Here is a 10344-nt window from a genome sequence, read left to right as displayed (position 1 = left end):
CTCAAGGTCTCAAATAAGTGTTCTCATCTTGCTGGTCTAACAACCAATAACTCTTGTTTTATCAGCATTTTACAGCAGAAAGCACACAACTCATCAATTTATAATATCTGACAGGCATACCTCTAAATTATGAGGTACAAGAAGATATTTGGCTTTGCAGGTATATAGAGTTGCGTATTATCATCATAACAATGAAAATTAACACAATTTTTATGACGTCACCAAGGTAGAAGTAAGGCCGTTTCTGGGCATAGGCGGTCTAGGTGCGCGCCCTCTAGTGGCCAGGGAGCATTACTGCAGCACAATGTAGCGATTACTATCTTTATTTTATTTAGAAAGATTTGTCTGAACCGGACCAGAACACAAAGAAATATTTATGTTGTGCGCCTCTGCAGCACTTGCACTATGCAGTATACACAGCACAATTTGTTCCCCAGAAATGTGCCTGGGCGACGCAACATTTTTTTAAAACAGTGCAGACCTACAAACACTCGAACTCAAAGGGAATATCCGGTTATATTGTTTTATATTATTTTCGCGTACCAGCGATGTTCGGTCTTAACGTCTGAAGACCTACTCAGTCCAACAATAACAAAAACAACAATAACGATGATGATGATGATGATGATAAAAATAAAAATAATCCTCAAACTGTAGCATAGAAGAGACAGGCATTCCAGATCATCTCCCAAATGGACATTCATTAAAACCTGTGTTAAAGCTTAACAAATATCATCCTCTGTGGCTCACGTCCATTTGTGAAATTCCCTCTGGGCACGCTAAAGCAGTTGTGCGTTTTTTTTTTTGTTTTTTCCCCCCCTGAATAGGTAACAGAGATTAGGGTGGCGCAGTGGGTAGCGCTGCTGCCTCTCAGTTAGGAGTCCTGGGTTCGCTTCCCGGGTCCACCCTGTGTGGAGTTTGCATGTTCTGCATGGGTTTCCTCCGACAGTCCAAAGATATGCAGGTTAGGTGCATTGGCAATCCTAAATTGTCCCGGGGGTGTGTGTGCCCTGTGGTGGGCTAGAGCCCTGCCCAGGGCTTATTGGCTCCAGCAGACCCCCGTGACCCTGTAGTGAGGATATAGTGGGTTGGATAATGGATATATATAAGAATATATATATGTAAGAATATAACCATCATCAGAACGCGAACGTTTAATTTGTGGTTTAAATAGATAAGTATAGAACTTTTCCGAAAGTTTTAATAATAATGTAAGTAATTTACTTGCTTTCTTTTAAGAAATGTTAAAAGAAATAAAAACTACAAATACAGCCCGATTCTAACTTATTTTCTGAAATGACACCCCTCAAGAGTATAGGACTAGGGACTGATTTTTAGACTGTTAGACACTGCGGTGCAGTGTGGCTGCTTCACAGCTTCAGAGTTGGTCCTGTGGCCGAATGCCGCGGTGGGGCACTGCCAGTAAGGACTTTAGCCATCTCCTCCAGTTAACTGGCAACACTAAACCGTTGTTACAGTCCATGCACATGATTGTGAGTGTCCACTGACTGTGATCGACTGGTGATGCGATGGACTAGTGCCCCCTTGCACTCTGTTCTGTAGAGGTAGCCACAGGACAGCCATGATCTTTAAATGGATAACCGAATTATACAGTAGATGATTAATTAAGATATTCGTGCGATGTGAAACATTCAATTAACGGCTGTACCTCTTTCATTCCATCGGGCACTGAAAAGCAAAGACCTACGTTAGTTCAGTAGACGACGTCGCCCGATTTTCCCTTTCCTAGCGGGTCAGTGTAAAAGTCTGGCATACACCTGTTACTATATTCTTTGACATATTATGTAGATATGACTCCCAGCAAAGTTTTACCACAATAATTTCAAGTGCTTTCCAGTTCGCGGCGCTCAAGCCGCCTCCTCCACTCCTGTTTTCTGCACTTGATTGCTGCTGCCTTCCAGTCAGCTTTCCAACATGGCTCATGTTTAACTTGACTTGCCGCAGATTTCTTAGTTTAGTTTACTTTTGGTGATCAAACCAGTCTCCTGAAGAAAAGAAGTCATGGGTTTGTCGCAGAGTTCGGATGGTCCTGATGGTGGGAACGAAGGCTATCACGTGCATGGGGTGAGCAGTAACTTCACCATGGGCTGTTCGTGGCTGCCGAAGGCCTGGCTCTGTCAGCGAGGCTGCTGAGGTGGCACCTGTGTGTCACAGAAGGGGTGCAGCCAAAACTAGCCGGACAGTCGTGACGTACAGAGTAGGGAGACTGTAAGAGTAAAAGTGTTATGTTGCACGACATTATGTTGAAAGATGCATAATCGCGTAGTTGTCATTGAATGATAGCAGACTAAGATTGTATTTGATGACAGCATAAACGTTTATTTTTTTTATTTTATTTTCTCCCAGCTTATGTTTGACACACCGCGCCCTCTACTTGTCAACTGAATTGTTGCTCAACTTGTTTAGTTGCCTGTCACTGTGGCACAAGACACAAGCCACAGCTCAAGTAGCGATCGTTGGCTCTACAGAGATGAGAGTCTTTAAATTAAAGGAGCACGTTACAGCGGATCGGTATCGTCCAAGCTTTTGAATAGTTTGAAAGAATTTTCGAACCCAAAAACTAATTTGATGGCTTAGTCTGGATTTATTGTCATTTTGATTATGTCAGTGTTGAGTAGGCATGTGTGCTTTCTCCTGATATACGTGATTTACTTGCACTTTCCGTATATTTGCATCAAAGGATAACAAGTAGCGTCCAGAAACGGGCCGGCGTGAGCGAGTGCGTGTGTGAGGGAATGGCGTCCCTCCAGGCTTTGGTGTACATCTTGCACTTTTCGCTGCTTCTCACATCGACCCCAGACACTGACGGAAACATCGTGTTCAAAACATGTACATTCCCATTTGCAAAGATTACATTCACTTTCTACAATGGTCTTCATTGACCAATTACTGTTTAGTTCTGTTATACACTACCAATCAAAAGTCTGACACATTCAGAAATGTTCATGTTTTTGATAGAAATTAATCACCATTTAACTGATTTAATAACATAGCAAACACATTACTAGTGTTGCTAATGGGCATTGCTGCATGCTTTTTAATTTAGAATTCACATATGACTGCAGTGCCTGATTCTTCTGCAGGGCCCCAATAGATGACACTTGGTGTTTGGCGTGTGTTTAAGGAAGCAGCCAGCTGAGGACCAGTAGGGCGTTTATTTTTCAAACACTCTGATGTTCTTATTCTCTTTTGAAGTTGTGCATCTGGGTATTCCCCCCTTTTTATCTATCCTGGTTAGATTCAGATTGTCTTCTTCTCTCAAGACAGTAGTAGACACCTTTGTATGAAATATCAGTTTCTTGGAATTCTGTCACATGAAATCATTTTTTTCTTTTCAGAATCTTCTTCTTCTTTTGGCTGCTCCTGTTAGGCGTTGCCACAGCGGATCATCTTCTTCCATATCTTTCTGTCCTCTGCATCTTGTTCTGTTACAACACATCACCTGCATGTCCTCTCTTACCACATCCATAAACGAAAAAAATTTCTTGAGAAAGCTGTTCCATGCTGGCCATTTTTGAACTCTGAGCTGAACTTTAGCAGTGCCAGTACCTTGCAGCCCACGTGTACACAATAACAGGCATCACCAGTGCCAGTGCAATTAGAAAGGTTTCTCTAATAACCAATCAGCATTAATACATGACTAAATAAGGATACACTAAGGTAGTTAACCATTGGGACACTGAAGGAATGGCTGGTGAAACTGGGGCTTTGAGTTCATATGTGAATAATAAATTAAACAGCTGTCATTCAAAGCAGTAATCGTCATTAGAAACACTAGTAATGTCTAGGCTATATTTTTAAAAGCATTTTAATAGTTATCTCTCCATTATAATAAAATAATCCTGGGACACAACCTGACTTTTTCAGAGAGATACTTTCACGTCCCACGAGACGAGACTTTATGCCAAGAGATCTAGCAACGCCCGGGCTGGAAATAATAGACAAAGAGTAGATGACAAAGTAGAACATCGTAAAGAATTTAAAAACGTTACACATGCAGAGCAGGTTAGAGATAATGGAAGTATGAAAATTCAAAAGTCTCAAAAAAATGATTGGAAAGATCGCATTAGCACTAACAAACGGAAATAATAGAACAGCGAAAAGAGATGGAATATATTGTTTGGATTTAAACTTTAAGTCGGAGACTTGTAGTACGTCTAATTTGTGTTGCCATCAGGGAAAAGTAGTGTTTCTTCCCAATGAAGAGGCATATCCGCGAGAAATAAAAGATTTGTTGTTTGGTGAAAGTGAAATCCACATACGCGAACGGCAGAGATGTGAAGTGACTGGCGTGTAGTGCAGGCCGGGGGGTTGGTGAGCAAAGCGAGCAGGGGGTGAAGCCCCCTAGTCTTGATAAAAAAAAAAAAACATGAAAATTTCTCGATGTGTCATGACTATTGACTGGTAGTATATGTATAGTTTGCCTCACACCTTTTTCTTAATCAGTGACCAGTTTTTACTGCTAATTAAGTCCTTTTCCCTTCATTTTAATAGCCTTGTTTTTAAGGATTCAGTCCTCTGAATGTATTATTTTCTTCATTAAATGACAGCCAAACAGAAATGAGATGTGAAACGAGCCAAGAGATGACCAGCTAAACTGAGATTTCAAACTCCAACCAATCTCTTAATGAGAAGCTGATTCTTGCTCTTAATTAATCCCATTATTTAATTCCATGGCTTGTTGCTGCTGTCATTCTGCCACAGCAGACATTTTCAAAACTCTTGATTTTTCTGTTTTTTCTAAGAACACCATCAAAATGTTTTGGTGACCTGAGAGATCAGCCTTACTGAGACCTTCACCTTTCTTTATTTTCAGATATTATGTGATGGGCACAGGTGAGCTGGTGGCTCGTTTTGTGTCTCCTTATTGTTTGGCTGCTAATTAAGGAAAAAGACACAACTAAGGGCCTGAGTCAAGTTAATAAAAAGTAAGGCAAAAGAAGTTAATTACCAGGAAAAACTGGTCACTAATGAAGAAGATGGTTAGAATGAAAACCTGCAGCCACTGAGGTCCTCCAGGACCGGAGTTCGAAACCTCTGTTCTATACTATTTTAATTTGGAAAAAAATCAAATTCTTGTTTAAAGGACTTGCTTAAAACATTTTTTAGAATATGGCAAGATTTAATTGATACAGTTTTAGAATAAGCATGGGGGAAAAGGATGTTCTCCCTTTCCTGTTGTTTCATTTTTGCCCTTACTGTTGGTTCTCCTCTAATTCGGTCTGGTGCAGATTGAATTCTGTTTTGTTAGGTTCGACTTAATTGTATGGAATGCTATTTTTCTCCGATAAAATAAAAAAAAGTGTGTTATAACTCCAGGCAATTTGAATGCTTCTGTCCAAATTGTAAGGTCAACCTAAGTTGACATCAACAACCACAAGCGTTGTTTATACTCAGGGTATCAAAGAACCACCAAGTGCAAGTCAATTCTACACAAGGGATTATTTTTAAGTGTTTTTAATGTTTATCACTCCTCAAGTGACATGTCAGTCAGTCATTATCCAACCCGCTATATCCTAACACAGGGTCACAGGGGTCTGCAGGAGCCAACACAGGGCGCAAGGCAGGAACAAATCCCGGACAGGGAGCCAGCCCACCGCAGCAAGTGACATGTTATAAAACTAATTGTTACATTTATCAATTTCTGATACTTTTATGTCTCTCATAACTACGTGGCAGAATATCTCAGTCAAAGGATCATTAGGACCTTTAGTGTTAAATGTGGATTTAAACAGGAGTGTGAACCTGGTTTGTTGTGGTCTTTAAAGAATGTGCATAGCCTGATCTTTTAAAAAATGTAATAATTGTTTTTCATAGTGTTAAAGGGATTACTGTATAATTATTGGGAGGGATGGACAGAAAGTACAGTTAATTCTGGTGTAGATAATGTTTTGGAGGAAATTTTCATTATTGGAGCCTTAACCTTTGTCTAGATTTAAGATTGTGAGTGTTTGCTGCCTCAGATAGTTAGAGTCTTCCTGATCTGGTTATTCCTCTTTAAAAAAGAAAGCCCAAAATTATTAGAGGAAGATTATTTGGAGGATTCTGAGGACCCTGATGTAGAGAAAGAACATTTTTTGTCTGTTAGCATTACGTAAGGAAGCTGCTTAAATTTGTAAAGTTAACAGTGCCTGTGGTGACTTTGGACTTAATAGAACACAAGACCTGAGTTTTTTTTCATTGAAAAAATTGAAAGCTGGAGTATTGTCTGAAGCAGTCTGCCGAGTTTGTTGGATCCTAATATAAAGATGTTAGTGAACAGTCAAATTTCCATTATTTTCTTGTACTTTGTGCTGTTATACTCCAGTCTCAATTCAGGAGGATTTGATGAAGATGTTCCTGCCTTGCACCCTGTGTTGGCTGAGATTGGCTCCAGCAGACCCCCGTGACCCTGTGTTAGGATATAGCGGGTTGGATAATAACTGACTGACTGACTGTTTATTGAATACTTTTAATCATATGCATATAAAAAACCTTGTGTTCAGTACTATTACTATCTTTCTGTTGCATGCTGTAACATACTAGGGGGCTTCACCCCCTGCTTGTTTTGCTCGCCAACCCCTTCCCCCCACCAGTGCTACATGCCATTATGAAGAGGGGGGCAGAACGCACCCGAAGGAGACACGTCCGCTCCTCCGAAACTCCCTCTTAAGCGGTGATACAATGGGAAACAAGTAATAGTTTTTTTTTTTTTTACCTCCTCTTTGCTCGATCAGCTGCTGGCTTGCTGCTGCTGCCGTGGTGTGTGATCTGCATCTTGTGCTGCACTTCACACGTTTAAAAGCCTGTACAGCAGCTGTCCTTTTGTCTCACAGCCTTATCTCTCTTGTCCCCCAGACATCCTCAAACACTATGCGATCTCTTTTCGCTGTTCTGTTATTTCACGGAGTAATATTTTCTGTTTGTTTGCACCAATGCGATATTTACTCTCATTTTTTGAGACTTTCGAATTTTCCTACTTCCATTATTTCTAACCTGCTCTGCATTGTATCACAGGACTTGCTTCCAAAGGTTGTAAGTATGACGTGACTTGTCCGTCTCACAGGACATGAAAGTGTCTCTCTGTCTCTCTTCCAAAGATCATGTCTCGTCACCGGAAAAAAGTCTTGTATCGTCGCAAGATTTTTTTTATAACAGAGAGATATATTTTTCTGTTTTAGTGTGTTAAGTCTCGATGAAGAGCTAGGGCTTGAAACAAGTTGGCAGTTAGAAGATGGTTTCTCACTTGCTCTTTGGACACATTTATATAGAATCCCATACTGTGATTTTTATTGCATACTTTAGAAGACCATCTGCAATTATACAACTACCAGTAACGGCGTACTGCACAGTGACATGCAGTGAATACACTTGACTTCCCAGTTTTCATCCTCTTTCTCTGTTTAGCATTCGTTTGCTCAGAGGTTGATGTGCTTGCTGCTTCCTGAGCAGCTCTTCTTTTCTCCACCCTAGCGCCACGCTGCTTCTCTTCTTTCGTCGGCATCTTTTCTCGTTAAAACTGATTAAGTTAGTTTTTGTGTTGCAATTACTTAGTACGTTTTCTTTAATTGTTCACTTAAGCTGGCACTTAAGTCTTCAATCTGCCTCAAGAATGATTAGCAAAGGTGGTAGGGAATGAGAACGGCGCCCATACGCATGCGCCACACGGCCACCCTGCTGCTCGCTGCCGAGAGTTTATTCTACAATAAAATAAAAATAAAAAGAGTAATAAAAGTCATCACCCCTAAAGCGGATAGTAGACATCATGTAGTATATGTGTACTAAATTTCAGGTCAATAGTTCAAACGGTTTGAGAGCTACAGGTGATTTAAAATCCCGGACAGACAAACAAACAGCCACGGCAGCGTATTATATATAAAGATTTTTAGTGGACTCTGCACTTGACAGTTTATTGATACCCTCTGTATAAATGTTTGTGGTTATTTATGTCTACTTCCATCCATCCATTATCCAACCCGATATATCCTAACTACAGGGTCACGGGGCTCTGCTGGAGCCAATCCCAGCCAACACAGGGCACAAGGCAGGAAACAAACCCCGGGCAGGTCGCCAGCCCACCGCAGTTTATGTCTACTTCATTTTGGTATTCAAGGAAATGTATATTCAAATTTTGTGTATTCTCTTCTTCTCTTATTAATATAACCTGCTTACTGCAATGTTTATTTTGTGTAGGTTGTTAAGGAAGTATTATATACTGTGATAGTTAGAGACAAAAGTAATGCTTGTACATGAAGGAGACCACAAGAAGTGCTGTGTACTCATGTGCAAATGCCTAACTTCCATATTCACCCAGTTATTTCTTTGCAGTTTCCTACACTTAATTATTTGCATAGAAATAACCAATAATTAGTGAAAACATGTGGTGTGAATAATTTTTATAAACTGTTTACCAGCAATTAATAAATCAAATATGCTCTTATTTTTTTAACCAGTTCTTGAATACATTTTCTAAATTAATGTGGTTTGGAAGCCATTGTTGAGTGTTCTTAATGTCCTAACCAAGAAAGCAGAAATCTGTTCAATTTACCAGTTTACTGAACCTGCCTAATACAAGTTTAGGTTGGCAAGGTCCAAACAGCATTCAGGAATCAAGCGTGCATGGGGTACTGGTCTATACCTTTGTGCTAAGCCTGTTTGGAGTTGCCAGCTTAACACATATTTTGCTCCAGGTTATGCATGAGATAACCAAATTACCTGAAAAAAAATACCCACGCAGACATGAAAAACCGTGCGGACTCAGCACTAAAAGTCACCCCGGCTGCTGAAGCTGCGAGACGGTAGTGCTAACCAGTAGTGTTAATCTGCTGTTCTGTCCAAGAATCATCCTGCTTTTATAAAATATATTCTTAAGAAAAGTACATACTGTACTTGAGTTATTACCCGGGTTGGAAAAAAGGCACATTAATACTTGGATTGGAGGTTTTATGTAAATATGGGAGTTAAGAAGAAAATGGCCCTAACTCGGGTGGCATGGTAGCATGCTGGCAGTGGTGCTGCAAAGTTTATGCCCGGGGTGCTCCCTGCATGGATTTTGTGTGTTTCCTCCATGTACTCCAGTTTCCTCCCACAGTCCAGAAACAGAGTTAGGTGAATTGGTGTTGTTAAATTGGCCCACAGTGTGTGCGTGCGTGCGTGTGTGTGTATGCAGTAGATTGGCATTGTTGGCAGGGATTGTGCCTACCTTGCGTCTGATGCTTGCTGGAATTGGTTCCCGTTTCTCCTCAAATCTGCCCTGGATAAGCAGGCTAAGAAAATGGATGAATGAGTGGGTGACCATAACTCCACTCCTGTCACTAATGGCTGTCATATACTTTTAGTTTTTCTTTTTGCTATTCTAATTTTGAAAAAAGGTTGTGCATATTTTGTGTAGGGAAATAGACATTTTATTATTAGGTTTCATTTTAGTGAATGATATTCCAAGTACCAGATCAGAACTTTGTGTGGTTTCATTATTGACCATAACTTTATTTTTTTTTTCTTTTTGCTATTCTAATTTTGAAAAAAAGTTGTGCATATTTTGTCTAGGGAAACAGACATTTTTTAAAAATATTTTATTTACTATTAGGTTTCATTTTAGTGCATGATATTCCAAGTACCAGATCAGAACTTTGTGTGGTTTCATTTTTTTGTTTACATGCAATTTGTTTTTCAGGTTCAAGAAAATTCACCGGCACAAAAAGCAGGACTGGAGCCATACTTTGATTTCATCATTTCTATTGGACACACGAGGCTGGTAGGATTTGTATCTGTTTGTATTAACTGAAGAATACACTCAGTACTTAAAATATAAGATACCCACCATTTTAAAATCATGTATGTATCGTACTTATGACCAAACTTTCAGTGCAATTTAATGTGCTCAAGTTGGACGGTTGGAAGACAAAGTCAGAGAGGTGAGATTCCGTTGGTTTGGACATGTGCAGAGGAGAGATGCTGAGTGTATTGGGAGAAGGATGTTAAGGATAGAGCTGTCAGGCAAGAGGAAAAGAGGAAGGCCTAAGAGGAGGTTTATGGATGTAGTGAGAGACCACATGCAGGTGGTGGGTATGACAGAGTAAGATGCAGAAGACAGAAAGATATGGAAGAAGATGATCTGCTGTGGCGACCACTAACGGGAGCAGCTAAAAGAAGAAGATTGGCCTTTTCAGGGTGACTGAAACACATTCTGTCAAAATGCAGGCTACTATCTGAAAAGATTTTCCAGTCCCAAAGTGCAACAGACTACACTATACGCTTTTTGTGATAACCTCTTTGTATGTTGTGACTCTCCCACAATTCCACAAAACTTGAATGGAAATTGTGATTGCTTTAGTGGGTTTTGCA

General features: G+C 40.2%; 1 protein-coding gene across 1 annotated transcript in view; it reads left to right on the top strand.

Moving 5' to 3' along the window:
* Positions 1-1907: 1907 nt before the first annotated feature.
* The window catches only part of gorasp1b (golgi reassembly stacking protein 1b), a 29793-nt gene continuing 21356 nt past the window's right edge, over positions 1908-10344 (top strand). The window contains exons 1-2 of the mRNA XM_039753642.1: positions 1908-2085; positions 9674-9754. Coding sequence (XP_039609576.1) covers positions 2023-2085; positions 9674-9754 — 144 coding nt within the window. The 5' untranslated portion in view covers positions 1908-2022. The remainder of the gene's footprint in view (positions 2086-9673; positions 9755-10344) is intronic.

The sequence above is a fragment of the Polypterus senegalus genome, chromosome 5, assembly GCF_016835505.1.
Source record: "Polypterus senegalus isolate Bchr_013 chromosome 5, ASM1683550v1, whole genome shotgun sequence".
In the NCBI taxonomy this organism is placed as follows: Eukaryota; Metazoa; Chordata; class Cladistia; order Polypteriformes; family Polypteridae; genus Polypterus; species Polypterus senegalus.
The sequence above is the reverse complement of the archived record's forward strand: the minus strand, read 5'-3'. Positions and strand labels throughout refer to the sequence as shown.